Source organism: Nanorana parkeri, unplaced genomic scaffold (genome assembly GCF_000935625.1).
Source record: "Nanorana parkeri isolate BGI_ZX_2015 unplaced genomic scaffold, ASM93562v1 scaffold1625, whole genome shotgun sequence".
NCBI classification, from domain to species: Eukaryota; Metazoa; Chordata; class Amphibia; order Anura; family Dicroglossidae; genus Nanorana; species Nanorana parkeri.
The window spans coordinates 219,088-241,849 of record NW_017307893.1 but is presented as its reverse complement, the minus strand read 5'-3'; the positions used below and the strand labels follow the sequence as shown (position 1 = coordinate 241,849).

At 42.3% G+C, this 22,762-nt stretch overlaps 1 protein-coding gene across 1 annotated transcript in view; it reads right to left on the bottom strand.

Annotated features, from left to right (window-relative positions):
• Window positions 1–22,762, bottom strand: part of LOC108799079 (piezo-type mechanosensitive ion channel component 2-like) — a gene marked incomplete at its 3' end in the record, with an annotated part of 182,803 nt that overhangs the window by 105,732 nt on the left and 54,309 nt on the right. Inside the window, exon 3 of the mRNA XM_018570899.1 lies at window positions 21,869–21,994. Coding sequence (XP_018426401.1) covers window positions 21,869–21,994 — 126 coding nt within the window. The remainder of the gene's footprint in view (window positions 1–21,868; window positions 21,995–22,762) is intronic.

The window sequence follows — 22,762 nt, the reverse complement described above, 5'->3', positions numbered from 1 at the left end:
TATATATATATATATATATTTAGACACACACACATATGACAATATATTTATATATGAGGAAACAAAGAATATGAGAATATATATTTATAAAAAATTCATATTATTGGTCCGCGGGATTTAAAATTATGAATTTAGTGGTCCATGAGGTCCGACAGGTTGGAGACCGCTGTCCTAGTCAATCTGAAAAAATGGATTCCTAGAGAAAACGCCAACATATGGTATATGGCCAACTTAACATCTACTGGAAAAGAAAACATCAAGCACAAGGGACAAAGGCTTCTCCATGCTTTCCCTCTCTTTCCATTACCTCCACTGTGGTCCAGTTATGCAGTGCCCATTTTGCAAGCATTGGCCATACATGACAGTGATGCTCAACATAAATAACTTAAAGATAATAATTGGTCATTTCTAATTATTAATAATTTACCTCCTTCGCACTGTAAGGATTAGGTGCTAATTTTCATCTAGGGTGTAAAATAAAAAAGTTATACTCACCTGAACCTCAGAGCGGGCTGGCTCTTAGACCGGTCCTTCCAGCCTTTTTCTCCCTCCGCTCCAGCGGTCTAAGGGTCCTTGAGTCATCATGTCCAATACACAAGGGGGAACTTATCAAAACTGGAGCAGACAAAACCTGGAGCAGCTATGAATGGCAACCAATCAGCCTCTAGCTTTCATATTCAAAGCTTAGTTGAACAAACTGAAGAGAGAAGCTGATTGGTTACTACGGGCAGCTGTTCTAGATTCTGTCTGTTCTAGTTTTGATAAATTCCCCCAACAGAGTATTGTATGTGAGGGACCTACTACTGCTGCAGTGAAGGCGGAGACAGGCTGGAGGGAGCCAGCTGGCTCTGAGGTTCGGGGGAGTATAACTTTTTTACTTTACACACTAGACGAAAACGTGCACTGAACCCTTACAGTGCAGAAATAGCCACACTGCAAGGGTTAAGAATAATGCCAAGCAGATATCAAAGCCACACATTAATGTAGTTCCCTATAGGGAATACCATGCTTGTGCTGAATTATCCAATCCCTGTATTGCCCCATAGATATTTAAGGTCTATTAATTTCATTTTCCAATGCAGGTTTTAACCGACGGCTGGCTATGAATCAAAACAGACAATTCTTATTTGAAGACACATTGATAATTAATGCACCATCTCGCTGTCAGGACTATTACATCACAATTCGCTCTATTACACTATGTAGCGCACAGTCTCATACCCTTCTTTTTTTAATTTATTTAGGAACGTGACACCTTGGTATTTAGGATTCTAAATTTGTTTCAGGGAAATAACATACGTTCACTATGGAAAAGGAATACTGAGGAAACCCTACTGTAATCACTTTTCAAACTAGTCCATAAACTGTTCTGCGCTGTTCGTCTTTATATATACTCTAGACTCACAGTTTATGAAAATCTTAATATAAGTATAAATGTTTAGATCTGTGGGAGCAAAGGTAGGCATATAAGTCATTATATGACAAAAAGCAGAGCATGCCACTTAAAATATTGTCAATTCATTATTTTCACTATAGACTTTACAAGAGAAGAGTATTTGAAATCATGATTTAATTACAGAGAAATTATTGTTTTTCATAGGGAACGTTTGTATAGGCCAGGAAGTCAGTCTTCTTATATGTGTTGAAATGTCTTGCATATGGCACGCATAGTGCTAAGCAACAACTAGGGAGTGCTAGAGGTAGGAAAGGCTGCAAACTACATCATGCAAAGCTTCTTTTTCCTCTTCATAGCTAAATATAACTGAACTGCTAAAATACTAGAACTCTAGATCAAAATGAAGAAAGGTGCAGTGTAGGCAATAGGGCAGACTAAAGAACACTAATATAAATAAATCAGCAGCTCCTCTCACTTTCTGTGTTCAGCAGCCAGTTCTTTATCCTCACGGATGATTCTAATGTCAGTGTCTTTCTTCTTGTGTTGGATAAACTAGTGTATGCCAAGTTGTGTTGTATCATAAGGTTCCTGCTGCTCTTTGGGAGTTAAGCTGGCCATACACTTGGAGGGGGGGACATTTATAAAAAAAAATCACAGAGCCATTCACCATGCAAATCCCTGTGAATGTTCATTGTGGATGCAAAAAATGAACGGTCGTTATTTCGAATGTCATCATGTAATAGGGCATTATGGTCAATAGATGGAGCTGAGGAGCAAAGGAAATAAATACTTATTTTCTATGCTCCACCACTCACACACAATGAACGTTCATAGAGTTTCGGCAGGGAAAATTGTTTATAAGTACACCCCTTGGTGTACGCCAGCTCCTCTTACAAAGCTAGATTGAAAATGGACTTTTGTTGAACTGAGTGGTGCTGGCAGGGTCATACACCGTTCAAAATTTGGTTGAATCAGCAGTCAGGACTCAGAATATGGTTTGCTGTTCCGATTACAACTCTAGCTCATCTTCTGATCTTTATTATTGTTGTGACTGACACCTGTCTTGACCCACTGGCTGATACATATTTGTCTGAGCACCACCTGTCCTGACCTCTTTATAGACTGCTCTCCTGCCTAGTGATTTAGAGGAGTCCATTCCTGCCACTGATAACGTAGAGTTCACAATAACCCATGCATATAACAAAAGTTAAATCAGGGAATACCTTTAATAGCTAACTATCTTTGGTTATACGAAATTTCACCACATGAGAGCCTGGAGTTAGCAAAAAAAAGGGTTCTGTCATCTCCATGCTTACCTGACTGGCAAGTCTACAACCGCACCAGCAAAACTGCTCTAGCTCATTTACTAGATCCTTGGCAGTCATTCCATTAGCAGTTAGGATAAACAAATGCTTCACTTCCCCTGGACAGCTACGTGGCCTAGGTAAGATGATGGTCATTGCCACTGAAGGCTTCTCAACCAGATTATCTTCTGTATAATGGCAATGACCAATAAAAGTACTGGCCACTTCGAAACTTGGATCCATATTTTACTTTAATTGTAACATACACTGATTAAAGGAGACATTCATTAACAGGGTTATTCACAAAAGGATGAAGAGTTTGGAGAAGGCAGGAGAAGAAAACAATCTAGGACAACATAGCTGATTTGGAAAAATTCTCCAATTCAGCTCACTTTCCAGTTCAGCTATGTTGTCCTAGATTGTTCACTTCTCCTGACTTCTCCAAACTCTTCACCCTTAGGTGAATAACCCTGTTAGTGTTTTTATGCGAGTGTGTTTCACATTTTATCTGCCTGTGCTGCACAATTCCAGAGATCCACTTACACCAGGGCTGGACTGGCCATAGGGCAAACCGGGCACTTGCCCGGTAGGCTGGGCCAGCCCGAACACAATCAACCTGATTGTGTTCGGGCCGGTTTGATATGCCTGATTGCCGGCTCTTAGCAGAGCTGTCACTACTACAAAGTAGACACTAGAGGGAGCTGGTGGGGGAGGCCAAAAAAACACTTCCTCACCCAGCTCTCTCTAGTCTCTACTCTGTGCTGTCTCCGGAGCTGCTGGCGCTGTTCCTGTCCCCTGTCCGGCCGAGAAATTTACATATGAATGGGCCACTGTGATTTGCATATCAATAAGCCGCGGACCATTCATATGTAAATAGCGAGACTAATTCATATGCAAATCAATGTCGTCGCCCCCTCCCCCCCTGCTAAGGAAGAAAAAAATGCCTGACGACTGCAAAACCAAGGTAAGTTTAAGCATGTGTATGGTGTATACGTTTGTTACATTGGCGGTCAGTGCGAATAGTTTCGTTACATTGGCAGCCGGCAGGGCCGGACTGGCCATCGGCCATACCGGGCAATTTCCCGGCATCTCCCTTCCCCCGCACCCTTTGGCGGCCAGCAGCTTCGGGCATAGGTGCCGGGACAGGCCGAATACAGCCTAATGTTCGGCCCGCCCCGGCCCCTATGCCGAAGATGCTGGCCGCCGAAGGGGGCGGGGGGAGGGAGATGGTGCCGTCAGATGAGCTGTGGAGGGGATCATGGCAGGCAGTGCTGAGCTCCCCACCGCTGCGACCCGTCCTGTAGGCCGCTGCAGCTACAGAACGGCCGGGAGGAGAGAGAGCTGACAGGAGGGATCGCAGCTGCGGACATGGTCTACATCTCTGTCGGATGCAGACCGTGTTGCTGAATCTGCGCCTACACTCGGATCCTTGCGGCCAGCGCTCTTTCAGTGTACGCTGGCCGAAAGGATTGTGAAGAATTGATTGGTAAGGTCTGGGCTGGGGGGGCACGGACTGGGGTTGTGTGTGTGCGTGTGTATATATATGTACAGGGGTTGTATTTTTTTTACTGGGGGGGGGAGTAGAAGTGTAATATGCTGCATTCACATCTTTATTTTGGGTGCAATTAGGGATTTCTGCGTCAGGAACTTGCGTTTTCCTGCAACAGAAATCCCTAAATTGGTGTTTACAAATGGCAGCTGTCACCTAAGTTACCGATCAGGTGACAGCAGCTGCATGTAAACGCCTGCACACCGCAAGTAAAGATACGTGATATGTTTACATTTAGTTAGGAATCAATCACTCTCCCTGCACGCATCGATTGTGCATTCAGGGAGAGTGTTTTCTAACCGCATGTGATCATATCACATTACATGCGGTGTGCAGGAGTTTACATGGAGCGGCTATCACCTGATCATGTAGAGACACTGACAGAGGAGGCGGGAGGCGTCGCCGAAGCTCCAGTCGGGCAACGAAGATGACAAGGAGACTGTGTCGAGCGCGAGGATGAGGAGGTCGTCCAGTCGGGAGCCGAGGACAAGGAGGCCGTGTTCCAAAGAGGTCAGGCCGTGCAAGGTAAGAGGAATGTGCTGGCAGAGCCCAACATAGATTCTGCACAGCCCACCAAAATGTCTCAGGTGTGCTGTGCAATACCCTTTGGTGGGCTCTGCCGTCTGCAAAGCCCACCACAGATCCTGCAGAGCCCCCCTGAGATCCTGCAGGGTCTCAGGGGGTCTTTGCAGGATCTGTGGGGGGCTTTGCTGGGTCTCAAGGGGGCTTTGCAAGATCTGTGGTGAGCTCTGCGAGGTCTATGGTGGGCAGAGCCCACCACAGATCCTGCACAGCCCCCTGAGACTGCAGGGTCTCGGGGGCTGTGCAGGATCTGTGTCAGGGTCTATGATGTGCTCTGCAGGGTCTCAGGTGGGCTTAGTAGAACTATGAGGTGAGTGAAAAGCACTTGCCTCATAGTTCTCCTTTAAACTGGATATAGCTACATTTTATTTTAAAGTATGAAATGTGGCAGACGGCCCCCATGAGAGAAAAAAATTTGTCGAGTGGCCCCCGAGATGGAAGAGGCGGGGGACAGAGACACTGACAGAGGAGGCGGGAGGCGTCGCCGAAGCTCCAGTCGGGCGACGAAGATGACAAGGAGACCGTGTCGAGCGCCAAGGATGAGGAGGTCGTCCAGTCGGGCGCCGAGGACAAGGAGGCCGTGTTCCAAAGAGGTCAGGCCGTGCAAGGTAAGAGGAATGTGCTGGCAGAGCCCAACATAGATTCTGCACAGCCCACCAAAATGTCTCAGGTGTGCTGTGCAATACCCTTTGGTGGGCTCTGCAGGATCCGAGGGGGCTCTGCCGTCTGCAAAGCCCACCACAGATCCTGCAGAGCCCCCCTGAGATCCTGCAGGGTCTCAGGGGGTCTTTGCAGGATCTGTGGGGGGCTTTGCTGGGTCTCAAGGGGGCTTTGCAAGATCTGTGGTGAGCTCTGCGAGGTCTATGGTGGGCAGAGCCCACCACAGATCCTGCACAGCCCCCTGAGACTGCAGGGTCTCGGGGGCTGTGCAGGATCTGTAAAAATCATCAACCGGGTCTCAGGGGGTTTTGCAGGATCTGTGTCGGGGTCTATGGTGTGCTCTGCAGGGTCTCAGGTGGGCTTAGCACCCTGAGACCCTGCAGAGACCACCAGAGATCCTTCACAGCCCACCTGAGACCCCACAGAGCCCACCACAGACCCTGCAGGAGTAAGGATGGGCTCGGGCGTGTTCGCTGCTCCACGTGCCGGGCCCGCCGCGAAGCCGGCAGCGCCAATCACAGGCACTGAGACATTTCCCGATCTCTGCAGCTGCGGACCAGGAAAATGTCTCACTACCTATGATTGGCGCTGCACGCTGTCAGCTTCCTGGCGGGCTCGGCACGTGGAGCTGCGAACACGCCCGAGCCCATCCTTAATCAGGAGGAGAAAAGTTCCAACTTCTGAGATCTCCAACTACCTGACTTACTTAGAAGTAAGAGGATTGGCCGAGAAGGCTGTACTGCACGTGGGCCACCCGCGGCATTTCAAAAATACACATACTACAGATTTTAATAAATATTAAAATGAACTAGGGTCAGACTAATCCAGGACATTATTCATCTAAATTGCCCCACTCAATATGGCCACTGCTTGCGCCCATATTGAGTGGGGCACTCAGATTAATAACGTGCTGGATTAGTCTGACCCTAGTTCATTTTAATACTTTATTGCTCTGTAGTATGTGTATAGGGAAGTGCCGCGGGTGGCCCACGTGCAGTAGAGCCTTCTAGGCCGAACCTCTTACTTCTAAGTAAGTCAGGTCGTTGGAGATCTTGAGGAGTTGGAGTTTGACAGAACACCGGCTGCCTTTCTGAAAGCCCGCTAAATAGTCGGGCTCCTCGGTGGCCACCTGCAACTTCCTCCGTCCACTTCAGCTGCCATAGGCTAGGAATAAGACTGCAGGGCTACCATTGACAGAGAAAGAGCGGGTCCTGAAGTGAGGGCACAAGGAGGCAGCTGGGCATCATGCTGGACTGGAGGCGTCACCTGAGACTAGAACCTCCCCCCCACCGCTGGCCTCTGCACTGTAGGTCACACCGCTGTCCTCTGCACTCTGCATCACACCCTGACCACTGCACTGTAGATCACACTGCTGACCTCTGCGTCACACCGCTGACCTCAGCACTGTGCGTCACAGCGCTGCCCTCTGCGTCACACTGCTGTGCTCTGTGTTGCACCTCTGACTTCTGTACTCTGCATTACACCACTGACTTCTGCGTTGATTTGGCTGTGTTAGGTCCCGCGCAGCAGCCTTCTGGGGAACCACGCGGTGCCTTCTTACCGGGCTTCCACCAGCTGCCTATCTTCCCCTTCTGAGACCCTTTGCCCGAGACTTCAGGCTGGTACCCCGGAGCAGAGCGGCAGCACAAAGTATGTACCAAATTCATATACTATTATTCTGCATTGCTGTATAATGTTTTGCAGGGATTTTTAGTCCTCTATAGCTGATGGTATTCTGCATTAGAGTGTAAGCTCCTCTGTACAGAGACTGATGTGACTTCTCTGTATAGCACTGCAGAATATGTCAGAGCTTTATAAATGTATAATAATAGTGTGTGACTGTGCGGGGGACATTAGAGTGTTAGCTACTTTAGTGCAGAGAATGCCAGGGGCTTTGGGGGGCCAGTGGGATCCGATTCTCTATAGCAATATGTCTGTGAAGGTTCTCATTCATCCAGGTCACATGGTATATCTGTAAAAAATAAGTCAAGGCAACTGGACTTTCTGTATTTTTCTTGAAGACGTTTCACTGGCCATCCAACCAGATTTCTCAATTCAGAAATTTCTGATATGAGAAAGCTGGTTGGATGGCCAGTGAAACGTCTTCAAGAAAAATACAGAAAGTCCAGTTGCCTTGACTTATTTTTTACAGATATTCTCTATAGCAAGCTTCCTACGTTGTTGCAAGGTTTGTGTATTGGTTGTAGCAAGGCTTGTGTGTCAGCTGTAGCCCTCCGGTACTTACTAGTGGCCGGCCCTGCCCCTCGATTGCGCTTCTGTGTTTGGCTCCGCCCCCTGTTGTGAGGGGTGGGGCCTGTTGGGGGTCACGTGATTGGGCTGCTCAGTCTAAAATGCCCGGGCCTATTTTTAGTCCCAGTCCAGCCCTGACTTACACCAAGTGTATGCTCAAAAGACATCAAAACATTATTTTTTCATTAAAACAAATAAGACCTTTTTAATACAGACAGAAGTGACAGTCGCAGTACAGGATTTCAATTCACTTAAACACAGCTACTGTAATAGATGCTGGCACAAATCAAACTATGAGAAACTGCACACCTAATGGATGCATTAACAATAAAGAATTCAAGTATATTATAGTATGCCTCGTAAAATGTTCCTAATGATTGGTATGTCATAGTTTGAAATGACGGAATTATAGTTCTAAAGTATCTTAATGAAGTCTTAAATTGCCCACAGACATGACATTACAACACACAACTACCTAATGACAATCTCTTTAGGTGGACACATACATTAAGATGTATGCTTGTATAGTGCTGAGTGTCCATTCAGACACCCCTGTTTAGCTGGCCAGGGGGTATCTGTGTAAATCAATTGGCCTATGACTGTCTCCACATCAGATTATAATGGGTTTTGTTGGCTAATAATCTCATATTTATGGAGCCCTTCATAACTTCTTATGTATGGTCTGGACCTCCTAAAATAACTCACCATAATGACATAACACCCAACCTTTTCAGAAGACAAAGAGAGACATATTTGAGTGCAATGTACAGTATTTAGGCATCCGTATCATGCTCACAGTTCAGCAGCCCATTTAGAATTTATATGGCAAAATTGATTGTTTAAACCCAGAATAGTTTTTTTTTCACCATCACTTTTCCTATTTACTGGCTTTTTGAAATCGTAAACAAGATAACTAAGAGATAAGATAAAGTTTTAAGTACAGAATAAAACTTGTGGTAGGTAAATAGAAAATGTTCATAGATATCTTTACATGAAACCAAAAACAGACACAATTGAGTAGGAAAGAGGGACAGAGGGATATAGTTCCAAATGAGGGACAGTTGGGAGGTATGATATTGGTGGTGATTTATTGCTGATTTAGCATTATTCATAACATTGTGTAGTTCACAGATCATCAGGATAATGGAGCCAGTGTTACAACAACCCACTACATGATGCCTATAAATATCTATGTATTCAGAAAGTAAAACAAAACAGGTGGAACGTGGGTCACATTTTGTAATTATTTATATAATATGAATCACCAGCAACTTGAATTGTCAGCAAAAAAGACAGATGACTCTGTCACCTTAGCTGTCCAAAATATTTTCCAAGAAGATTGCTCTTATACACTTAACAAAACTGGCACAAGAACTCAAATCCTGCCAGATGTCTAAATCAATACTAGAACAGGAAATTGGATGTTATTTTTTCCTTTTGATTACTTTCCTTTTATGAAAACAATGCATACAAGTGTCCATGTGTTACACATCCAGAATAATGCTGTGAGATTTAAAGCATAACCAGCATGAAAAATAGGATTTTTTCTTACCTGTAAAATATTTTTCTTGGAGCACATAACAGGACACAAGATAGTATTTTGGAACACTGGGTTATACTACCACCTTCAGGCAATTTCTTAGTTCTCAAGAGCATAGGGATGACCCAATCTGATGGAATCCTGTCAGTCAGGACCTGGGCTTTAACAGCCGAACCAATTAAAAGCCAGCGCCCAAGAAACATGGTAGTAAACCCTGACATGATCCAAGCACCATGTCCTCTTGATTTAATTTGGTTCCATGAGATGCCTTCCATCTTAATCCTGCCGAGTAGGAGCGAAAGGAGCTTCAGAGGAAGAAAAGCATAGATCAGGTTGACTTGATCCCACAGACTCCTCAGAGGATCCACCACAAACGCTAGAGGATCCCTGGATCTGGTGGCAAACCTACTCAGTTTGTTGTTGAACCTGGAAGCCATGGGGTCTACATGTGGCACCCCCACTTGCAACAGAGGTCTGGAAAAACCTCTGGATAAAGAGACCATTCTATGGAGTCCAGATGTTGAATTCACAGACGAGGTCTAGCATTGAAGGAATAATTGAATTGCTCTGAGTCCCAGAATAATGATCAGGAATGAGAAGTCCCTTATACCTAGAGGGTACCTAGGGTGGCTTCTGTTGTGTCACCTTTCAAACCATTGGAAGGAAGGATTTCCCCACCCAACACATAAGGGCAAACCTAGTGCTGCTGGTCAGGCCTATAGGATGATCAAGAGACTGCACCCTCTTGTCCCATGTTACCAAAATGTTAAGTTGCAGTGGCCTGGAGTGAACTCCCTTAAAAGAGTACACCATTAGGCCCAAGACCCCCATGTATAAATAGAGTGCCGGATGGCTCCTGGACTGCAAAGTCCTGATAGTGGGAATGAAGAGACTGTAATTAGTCCAAGAGAAGGAAAACCTTGGACAGGGCCATACCAGGTCCATGCTCAGATCAGGCCCAGATAGTGCAACAGTTCAGCACTGATCCCTGGATATTTAGGCTCCACACAAACCTCTGTAGAGTCTGCATGGTCAGATGGATATGATATATCCTGAGTCAATCTCAAAAGAAGGTCATCCAGATGCCCCACTATGGAGATGGTCTAAAAGTGAAGCAGAGAAAGAATAGGGCCTAGCACCTTGGTGAAGACCCAAGATGCAGTGTACTGACCAAAGGTAAGGACCCCAAAAGCAAAAAAATGGGTAATGTTGCATGCCCCCAGCAAAACGCAGGTTATGTTGATAGACTGGAAGATAAGAACTTGCAAAGTCTCCCAATCTAGGGAAGCAAAGGAATGACCAGGTTGATTCCATACAGAACTTTTTTTTTTACATGAATGAATGCACTTTAGGTCGAAATAAAATGTCCTTTCATTGCGGGGACATGGGAGGATATAACAGTATGAAGCGGGGCAGAGGTAGAGGTAGAAATTCCAACTAGCAGCCCCTGGACACTACACGCCTGCATCTGAAATGCATTTGGTCCAGGCGGCTGCAAAAGTAAAGAAACATTCACCCACAGTCAGGAAGTGGGAGTGTCCCCTCATTTTGAGGAAAACTTGCTTGCTGGTTTGAAGGTTTTAGCATCAAAAGCAGAGAGGGAGCAAAGTCCTGGCCTAGGACATGGGTTTAGAGATCTGTGAAGAATGAAACAAACACTTCAAAGTTCCAGAGGAAGGAGACATTTCAGCCTACCTTTTGTGGATGGGGTAGAAGGGTACTCTTTTTTCGCCTGTGACATCTATGAAAAAGCTGTCCAGAGAAACTCCAAGGAGATATTCCCATACAAAAGGCTTATGCAAAGGGTGTTGTTTGCACTGCTGTTCAGCAGACAAATATTTAAACCACAAATTCTACTGCGTATGTATAGACAGGAAGCTCATTCAGGATATGAGAGATACAATATCCACAAGCCCATCAACACAGTAAGGTAAAGTAGGGTATTCATGGTTACACTTTGTATGAAAGAAGTCATTTTCAGAACGTTCGTTCGAATATCTATCAATTAGAATGGTGCAATCAACAGATGAAAACAACAATGCTCTCGAAAATTTTCGAAGGAGCAAGTTGGAAAAATTAGATCGAAACAATTTCTAACAGTAAATGTGGTTTTCGTTTGGAAACTTCATTCATTCCAAATAGAATGTTAAATAAAAACGAACATTAGATGAAATTTTGAACGACAATCAATACATTTCTGATGCCAATATTGAATTTTCCTATGTGATTTTTCGTACGGACGTTGGTGCAACAATCTACCCGTGTATACCCTACTCACAGAGAAGAGTTCCAACAGGTGCAGAACTGAAGGATCCCTTAAGATTCAGGGGCCTTAGACATACTGCTTGATCTAAGTCCCCAAGGCTTAGCAAATGAACATGCCATGGGGGAGGGGGTAGCAGAGCAGAGCCCGCCAGGAAAAGAAAGACTTGGAAAGGACTTCCAGTCTTTTGTCCACCAGGTCCTTAAACACCAGGACTTCCTAGACAGGGAAAGTCAAGGGTTTGTAAAGGCAACAAGGGGCTAAATCCACCACAGGGTGGGCCCATTTCCTAACATAGATCACCTCCATAGGGTATTGTTTGACAAAACTCTAAAGAGGGGAAAATAGCTTGTCTGCAGAGATCCAGTTAGCATACAAATTGATTGTCATAGCACATGCACTGGAAAGGTTTTGACTGGTAAGGGGCTTTCAAGGGAGGCCAGACTGGAAAGATTGAGACGCAGATTGTCTGTGTCTTTGTCCACGAGTACAAAAATTGTATTTTATTTTTTATTACAGGTATTTATATAGCATCAACAATTTATGCAGCGCTTTAAATAGTTGCACATTCATATCAGTTACTGCCCTCAAGTAGCTTACAATCTAAGGTCCCTATATCGCATGCATACATACAGTGCCAATTTAGAAATTTAGACAGGCGCCGATTAACCTTACGGCATGTCTTTGGAGTGACTGAAGGCAACCCACACAAGCACAGTTAGAACATGCAAACTATTTGCAGATAGTGTCCTGACCAGGACCCTTAGTGCTGCAAAGCAGAAGGCTGCAAGGCTAACCACTACACAACTGTGCTGTTGCTTAACCTTGGAGCGATTTCAGAGGCTTGAAACTCCTCATGCACAAAATCATCCAAGATTATTCCTCATAGACAGTGGCAGTTATTTTTTTTTCCTAAACGCCAACATAGTTGCAGAAAATGTATCCCTGGGCAAGACACAGGAGGATTACTCTGGACAGAGCAAATGAAGACACTGAGGAGCGTATAGATTCATGCAGGGTACTGTGGTCATTATCAGGTCCATGGAAGTGACATTACAAGCCGCACAGGAGCTGTTAGTGGATCATGAGCAGACAAGACCTGCAGGACCAGTACTCTTGCGCTTTGATCCACCATGTTGCTTGTATGGAAAGAGAAGCCAATACAAGTTGCGTAATGCTAGTGTGGAAGTAGAGCATCCTTCTGACCAGGTAGTGGTGAGAAGGACTGACTCTGGACCATGCATGGAGATGGCACTGAGCAAGCTGATGACAGTTGAGATAGAGAAATGTGGCGTGCAACACAATTTAATGAATGAACTGTACCATGCTACACAATAAAAAAAAGTGTGGCAGTCATGTACTCCGGCCCCCAACACATGTGAAAAACTGTTGCAGCCATGTTGCAGTCATATACTCCAGTGTGCAGGTGACCATACAAAGTGTCCCAGCACAGACTCTAAGTTTCAGTTCTTCTGAGGACACTAGCAAAAAAACTGAGGCATGCTGGGACCAGGAGGGGTTTTACTGAGCTATGTTCACAGCTTTGCTTTGCCAGTGTCCAATCTCCTGAAGATGGCAGTATAACGCAATGTTCCAGAATCCATCCTGTGTCATGGGATATAACCATCCTGTAACCAATATAACCATCCTGTGTCATGTAATCTATGATCAAGAAATACCTGATTTAATCTTCAGATTGATCTTTATATCATAGCTTAACTTCCCTAAATCCTAGGCTTAGTCTGTACATGGAGCCCCAACTTCTGCTAAAGTTGAGATTAAGCTATTGCCAGGCCAGGCAAAAAGTCTTGAAATATTGCATTAAACTGTCCAATGCCAGAAGTTTAGGGGGCAGTAGAGACTCTGGTATTTGACAACTTAAGACAGGTGACAGGAATAAGTATCAAGAGGTTGAAGGGCCTAAGGCCTTGTTCACACCAAATGCAGAGCAGATCTGCATGAGTTTCTGCACATGCAGTGCAGTGGGTTGTGCCGTGTTTTTTTGCTGTGTTTTTGATGCGTTCCGGGCCGTTTTTAGTTTAAAATGGGCTTTCAGTGCGTTCCAGGCATTTGCATGCATTTTTGATGCGTTTGCATGCATTCCAGAGCAGGTAAAATAGGGCCTGCTGCAGTTTTTTTTACCTGCTCTGGACCTGCTTTGGAACTGAATGCTGCGATGTGAACTGGAGCTAAAAATACAATTGGAATACATTGGACGCAGTTTTGCTCCGGTCTGTAACTGCTCTGCTCTGCATCTGCTCCACGCTTGGTGTGAACAAGGCCTAAAGGGCAAGTATTCTTCAAGAAAAAGTAAATGGAACCATCCTATTTAGTAACCCTGAGCTTAACAACCCACCCCCCTTATTTACCTGAGAAGAACAGTCACAGTCTGCCCCCAATGATTATAACGCCTGGGTTGAATTTCACACCTGCAAAGCAAGCATTTATAAACTTGTACAGGGCTATGTTCCCAGAAAGTAATCCCAGAAAGTGAAATGATAAAACCACATCCCATTTTTCATCCAATAAAAGGAGCATTCCTAACTTGTTTAGTGACTGATGAATCCAAAATATAACATTTTCAATTTTTTGGGCAATCATTCATTAACATGTCAGGAATGTGGCAAAAATGTATGTAGACTAGGAACATGGTTTCATGTGAGGTTCTAACATACCTTTATGTAAATATCTGTTTTATATTACTGATTGGGTGTGACATTTTTATTGGTAGTTTGGCAGGCTGACATGTTTTACCTCAAAACTCTACTGCCTTACAGAACAGCACCAAGCCTACAAACAATCTTATACAGAGCATGAATTCAGAGTTCTAGACAAGTGCAATTCAACTGACTAAACCTATTAGTATACATGTTTAAAGAACGAATGTGACATGCATTTGATTGATTTTGCACACTCTACATTGCTTTTCCTGGGCTGTAACTGAGAGCTGCACATCCACCTTATAATGGGACCCCATCCCTCTTCATTATTGGTAATGAAACCTATGACACAGCTCTCAGCAATAAAAAAAATTGCATATCTAATAATTGTTCAACTCAAGTTATTTGGTGACCCTACACATATGCTGTGCATATCTGTTCTAGTTTGATTTTGTGAGTTTTAAAAGGAGTATAGCCTTCAGCCAAGAAAGATAAACAAAGAGATGCCCCCTGCACACCATACAGCAATTCGGACAAGTGTTTGAAATAGCGGTGGTGCTTGTAGAGATGCGCCATGCATACCCAGAAGTAACAACAATGAAGATCACCAGCACTCGCAGGATGAGAATAAATCCAGAAGTTCTATTTATTGTAGAACAATGTCACATGTGTAACGTAGCCAATGTTTTCGGAACCGTGAGAACACGAGAAAAAATGGACTAAAAAGAAATATACAAACTCTCTACCCAGTCAACGCATATGTAGAGAACACATGCCAAATCTGTGTGGATAATTGAAAGAGAAGAGGGAGGCTATCAGAACATGTATTATTTTATATAGGTCCCTTCACCTAAACCAATTCAAGACTGGAATCCATTGTTCCATTCTGCCACCTGTTAATGAGAAAGTGCACCGCTGATTCTGCATTTCGTCATAGTTTGTAATGGCCGTTTCAAACAGACTGTAAAAACATTTTTCTCCCATGAGGGCCGCTTGCCAAATTTCATACTATCAGTCTCCCTGGATACATGATTGATGTGTCCAGGGATTGTGATTGATTCCTAACCACATGTAATCATATTACATATGATTACATTATTATAATACAGGATTTGTAAAGCACGTTTGCACAGCGCTTTACAATATAAGGAAGACATTACAATCACAATACAATTCAAGACAAGATGGTAAGGAGGGCCCTGCCCGTAGGGGCTTACAATCTACATGCGGCATGCAGGCGTTTACATGCAGCAGCTGTCACCTGATCATTAACTTGAACAGGTCACAATCGCCACTAGTTAGGCCTGGTTCCCACCTAGTTGATTAACTTGCTGAGTTGTTTTTGCATGTTTGTCAAGCTTTGTTTTGTTTGCTTTCGCTTTGAAAACCACGCAGTTTTCAGTGCATAGAGATGTCTATGGGACCAAAATTGCACAGCATCCACCTGAAAATAGCTCCTGCAGCTTTTTGCGTGACAGGCGATTTCGCACGTGCGACGCAACGCAAAGTGCTGAAAAGCCTCCAATGACTTGAAGGGACATCTGTGTTTTGCGTGATTTCGCGTGGCTAAATCCGTGCAATAAATGGCCTAGGTGTGAACCTGAAGTTCCTGATGCAGTAATCCGTAAATCCACACCTAAACTTAAACAAAATAATAAACTCCCCCCACACACATAAAATAGTACACTCCTGACACTAACAGGAACAGGACAGAGATGCAGACCGTGTAGCTGCTCCCACAAGTCAGGTATCATGACCGTGTGCCTGACTTGTCAGCTGGCTTGTCAGTGGGCCACAGAGGGCCGGTACTTTGAGTCCCCTGCTCTAAGCTAACACAATATAAATGGAAGCACATTATTATTGACTCCTCAAAATTGTGCATGAAAGATATCCTTAATAATAGATATAAACTATCATTAGCCCGTGTTGCTAACATGAAAGAGTCGTTATTGCACATGAATTGCAGCTTGGATTTTCAGAGCACTGATTTTTTATAAGTGGGACACCTATTTTTCAACACAAACCCTCCTCCTTTGTACCTCAAACTTAGACTTGTGAAGAACTTTGATAAAGTCCAATTGAAGTCTTAGGCCAAATGCTAAAGAATAAAGCAGAATGCAGCGAAATAGTGTTATACTATAAGTATTTTTTTTTGACCTACAGATCTTTCTGACCTACAGATCTTCAATCAGTAATCTTTACTGAAAGCAAGCATTAGTGATTGGAGCTTTGTAGGTCTGACTCTGTGGGGAGTGTGTCAGACCACTGCTGTCATACAGAACAGTATAAAAAGACCCCTTACTATTTTACTACATCCTGATTTTATTTTTTGCTCTAAGAATTCAACTATAATTTAAGACAAAGGATAAAACAATAAACAGGAGTCATGGATTTTTTACTTCCCATCATTAATGGTGCTAAGGTCAAAGAAGGCATTTTGCTAGGTCCTCCGATAAGAGAGGTTAAAAAATGCTGCATGGATATCATTCATAAAAAAAAAAAAAAAGATTTGGAAATCATAAAGCAGGAAATTATTTTGAAATAGTGAGTGACCTTGTGAAATTGTACCAAGCTACTGGATGTAACATTTCATTGAAAGTTTATTTCTTGGAGTCTCACTTGGCCTTTTTCACTGACAACCTTGTTGCAGTCAACAACAAGCTTAGTGATCAATTTCAAACATGGAAAAACTAATAGTGGACTCCTAATATACCAGTAACTACTGCTTGATCCTTATGACAGATGTTGCTGAACCAAAATTCCCTAACTGCTGCATATATCGTTATATTCTATACCTGAAAGAGTAACTGAGGGGATTATCATCATTATTTCCCTTATATCTCGCTTACATTTTCTCTTTTTTTATTTTTTGTTTGCTTAAAAATTAAATGGGACACCCATCCTCTCTGTTTCATTACTGCACTGCTTACAAATAGAGAGAAACAGACATTTATTCACTGTTTTAACAACCCTTTTACTTTTTTGGTACCTGCAATAATGACGATCAATAGTTTTTATTTGGGAAAATAAACCTGTCAGAATTAACACTTATGCACTGTAAAGGTAATTTGTGGGTCTACACAATGGAGGCTAAAATTGAAATTTAATTAGATCTGGAGAATAAAGGTTTTTGGAAATGACTTGTAAATCAAAGTGCAGATTCTATTTAACTAGCTTGTTTCTAAATAATTAAGGTGTTACTGATGCTATAAAGATAACAATTCCATTTCAATCACTTACACTGGCAGTCAGTATTCAATGCCACAAGGCAATTCTGTGAGAGCAAAGTAAGGAGTATAAACTGCTTTGGGGTTTGTCTAAAGCCTTTCCCACTAGCTGTTTAGACTCGCCATAGAACAGTTGGGAATAGTTACATTATCTCTGTGTTCACATCAATTATAAGACATATGTGCGCAGTTATTGAATGACACAAAAAGTTAACTAGTGTTCTACGCTAATTAGTTCCATTTGTTTACTATGCTTGTGGGAAACGATACAAAATGTCAAAATGCAGAACATTTGTATTAAATCTCTGCAGACACAGTTTGTATTTATTCATAAAATCATTTACCTCTATAATATACATCAAGATTCATTTTCATTTGAAAGTCTGAATACAAAAAAGAAACACACTCTATAGCAGCTAAATTACCAGCCTACATCCAACAAATAAGCCTCATATATTTTTTTTATCTTTGCACTAAAGTTTCAGTGAGAGCCAATGCTACATAGCTGACATTGATATCACAAGCAACATGAGCTGACAGCTTACATATCAGCAGCCAAGCCTATAAAGGATGAATCATACTTGCCACGGCTGGAGCTGCATCATCAATGCGGAAAGTGATTGGACAGGAGCAGTAGCCAATTGCACAATTCTTGCATGTATGCCAGTCCAAGTTTTTCTAATTTGTTATTATGTTTCTTCAATTAATACCTGATATCACAACAGAAGGGTCCAGAGGCACAGGGACTTTTCCAGTGCATACACATATTACTGTGTATGCCAGAGTAACATTTTACATTAAAACTAAAATAAAAGTAGGACTGGTTTAGAGCAAAGGCCCTAAGGCTGACAACCTAGACAGCAAAGCCTTTTGCAGTTTATGCCACTCAACAATTTCTTTTCAACTTTGGATGGCTGCTAAAAGGTTAAAGCATAACCTCGATTTATAGGAATAAATAGGATTTTCTGTGCTTGCACAGAAGTAAGGGATGGGCCAGGAGAGTTTGCCACAGTGACTGCGCAGGGTGGATCTGGCAGGGCAGTGGACAGATGAGTATAAAACTTTGGGATAAAAAAAGAAGGGGGTAAGTAAAAGTAAAGTACAATTATCCCTAAATCACATGCATAATTTTACTCCTTAAGTACTTCAGGAGCAAGATATTGCCATCATAATGCCTAGTCTCAGGGCAAGCAAAGAAAGTGAAGTGATGGCCTTAGTTCTTATTAATGAGAAGGTCCTACATGCTGGCAGTGATCTCCTGCCTAATGGGGACTGTTTAGTTTGGGCAGTGATGTCATCTGATGGAGCATTGCAGAACACGGAGCTTGTGTAAATGTAAGTGGCCACTAAACACGAGTGCTGGGTCTTCCGTAATATCACCGATATATATGATTGATGGGGCATTATTCCATCAACTGACACAAATGATGGGGTACTATTCCTCCCTCTGATACAATGATGGGATGCTATGCCTCCAACTGATGCTTAATTTTGACTCCCACTGATGACTAACATCAGGGGATTTTTTACTCCCACTGACTACTGATGCTGGGGCATTCTTCTAGTCACAAACCACTAATGCCAGTGCATTTCTTTCATTCTCACTGACACCAAACGTTTTTTTATTTCCACTGAGCAATGAAGCTGGGTCAATCTTCCCCCACAAATATTGGGGCATCACTTACTCCCATTGATCAGCAATTTACAGTACAGTGCGTTACATACTCGGGGCCCCATGAACAGTTAAGCAATCTTGTAATTTACTCACTATTGCACTCTAGCGTGTCACAGGTTTTTCATACACCCTTGACCTCCATAATGGTGTACATGCTTATCTGAGAAGGAGGATTGGTAAGTGGCTGATTAGTATTTAGAGAATAAAATGTATATTGCTATTTAAATACAGCCCATGTACTTTAGGCTCTCCTTTTTCATTTGCCTCTACACTCTCTTTAGCCACCTCTACCCTGTTCCACCTATTTGCATCAACTATTCAAAGCCAAATATTAGTGCCATGTTCCTCCAATGGATCGTTGTTTTCCATAATGCAAAGTGAATAAATACCTGGTGAGTTCATCTGTAAAGAAATAACACTTGAAGCAGGGGATAAAGACACACAAACTATGGGATGAACATTTTACCATAAAAAGAGAGATTTTAAAAGTTGTCAGGCCACCAATGCCTAGTCAAAACAAAAAGATTTGTTTTGGGTAGAACTAGCCTTTAAGGGCAAGCAGACATTTACATGCCTGTATTCTAATGGATCATATTCTTTATATGTTATATTCCCACAAATGTTCCTACAATTTGCACAGCAGTGATAAATGGCATAATTTGTGACCTAACGCTTTCACTTCAAGTTCAAATCCATGTTTCCTTTAGTAACACATTTTGTAAAACCAGTCCTAAATGGAAGCAGACAGGAGACTGAGATACGATTGGAAGATTAGAAGACCTAAAGCAGAAGTGTTCTGGTGCATTCATCAAGTATTTGTAAAACCAAGAAAATACATGTGACCTCTCCTTTTTGTATTTGAGGGAGAGTTCATTTTAAGTAACATTTTATATGATCCATTTTTTTGCCTATTAATTGGATGCTTTTAAAGTTCTGCTACAGAGAGAACAGTTGTAAAAACCATCATTGTACACATAAAGAACATTAGCAGGGTTATTAACAAAAGGGAGAAGAGCTTGGAGAAGACAGGAGAAATGAACAATCTAGGCCAAAATAGCTGAACTGGAACTGGAAAGTGAGCTGAACTGGGGGATTTTTCCAAATCAGCTATGTTGTCCTAGACTGTTCACTTCTCCTGCCTTCTCCAAACTCTGTGGCGTCACAAGGGGGGTGCGGGTGACACCATTGCAGGGGTGACATCAAAATGACTAACAGTCATTTTGGTGTCACCCCCTCCAAAAAATCGAGCTCTCTGTCATGGACCGAGAGACCGACAGTGTCAGGAGACAGGAGGGGACCCGGGGGCATACCTCATACCACCGAGTGAACGTTCCCTCCACTTTCTGCCGGCATCCATCACCAAGATGGCCGCCGACAGGCGTCAATCAGATGACACGGCGGGGTTAAGAGTTTGGAGAAGTGAATAATCTAGAACAACATAGCTGAACTGGAAAGTGAGCTGAATTGGAGTATTTTTCCAAATCAGCAATTTTGGCCTAAATTTGTAACTTCTGCCTTCTCCAAACCCTTCACACTATAGTAGTTAATAGACCTGTTAGATCCTTTTAGATTTCCATAGGTGACTGTTTTTTTTTATATCTCTCCGGTAACTGAAGCAGTTACTGTATGTTGTCAGTTTTTATTATATAGCTTTACACTGGCTATTTGTAGCATACAAACTGTATGTATCTTTGTCTTTTTAAAAATACTAGTTGTTGAAAACCTCCTCTCTTGAGTCGATTGCTTTTCATTTCCTTTTGGTAAACTAGCACATATGATTGCACATGTGCCATTTACGCTGTCTAGACTTTTCATTTACTTTTCAGTCTTATAGCTTCTAGATGACTTCTAGTTTAAAATGCCAGGGAATTTAATGGCCTTGAATGATATGCTTAGGTTGTGCTGTAAGGAAATTGCGATGTTTTATGGAACAGTTTATTTCAAATAAAGTTTCAAAAATTTGATAAATCTTGTACAAAAGTTTAATGTATAAAGTTATTCTTAGGAATATGAAGCAGCAAGACCACCTTATGTATTTCACTGGTGCCAAGAGACTACATTGATATTCCTGACAGATTCATAGCAGGAAAATTAACTACGAAGAGGCCATGTTTAAGATGTCAAAATAGGTTTAGCGTAACCTCTTGCTCCTACTTACACCCAGGGCTGAATTTGAAGATTATGTTGTCATAGGTGAGTAATACTTTACAAGCTCCAGTTTTTTAGTCACCAACGATTCTCCATTCCAAGTATTATGCAAATTAATTTAAGGGAACTCAGTTGGACTCAGCTGAATATGAGAGTATGTGGTCAAAGTCATTCATTCTTAAAAAGGATCAGAAGAGGAAGACATCTTTCGTACTACTGAGTGACTGTAGTAATGTACAAAACTATGGTTGTGTTTTTATACTAGTAGGTAAAAGTGTGATTAGGGCTGACTTTTGGTAAAAAACATTAGACTGCTCTGACACAGTATAACTGTCTTATCATGTTATGAATTAATACTATTTCATGAATGCATTACCAAACAATCAATGTTTTTAGAATAAACCATACATAACCAAATAAGTTAATGGATATATATGAGTTTAATAGCAAACGGTTGGTGCTATATAAATCCTGTATAATAATTACTAATTTAATACTACTGTATCCAAGTTCTTTGTGTTTCTTACATCAGTGACCTATCACGTAAAAAAATATGTAGACCACACCACAATAGATAATGGAAAAGATAATGGAAACAGTTACAATATACTCACAGTTATACTGAGGGTTGATGTTTTTTCTGGCCTCGAGGCTGTTTACTGTTATTTGGAAGATGATGTGCAGCAAAAGGAATGAAAGACTGCTGAAACATAAGGATTTCAATAACCGTCCTGTATGTCCTGCAAAACAAACAGAAATTTATTTTAAGGTGGGAAAGGTAATAGTGACAATTGATGTAAGTTGCAGCTATTCATTGTTTAAAAAGTCCTCCCAAATTTCCAGAAGGCTGAGTGAGACCATTCTGTATTGCCTTGGCTATTGTGCAGTCCTATTTCCATGACTGTTTGATTCCTAAAAATATCACGTATGCGTACAATATATTCAGAGAGTAGAATAAGTACTCAGAGAAGTGGAATTTGATTAACAAACCCAAACATAACTCAGATCTATCAAGCAGATGTAGAGTAGACTCAGACACTATAAATGTGCTCCTCTCTACCTTTATTTTATTCAATTTTTTTCCTTTCACAGATCATAGGATTACCTCAGCTTAAAGTGACATTAAACCCACAGATTTTTTAACATAAAACAATACTGTAATGTGTGCCTTACTGTAATCCATGGTTGTTTCCCTTCTCTTTGCTGCTCTTCCTTTTAAATCTGTATCTGTTCTCATGCTCTGCAGAACTTCTGTTTTGCAGCAGACTGCCTTGTCTCAGGAATGGATACACGGTGTCTGTGTATAGGTTTGTATAGGCTTGTAACCTGAGCCAGCACTACAGGAAGAGGCCCTGAGCTAAAAAGGGAAGTTCTCCCCAAGCATGAGAAGACATGAGGATTTAAAAGGAAGAGCAGCAAAGAGAAGGGAAACAACCATGGATTACAGTAAGGCACACATTACAGTATTGGTTTATGTTAAAAAATCTGAGGGTTTAATGTCACTTTAA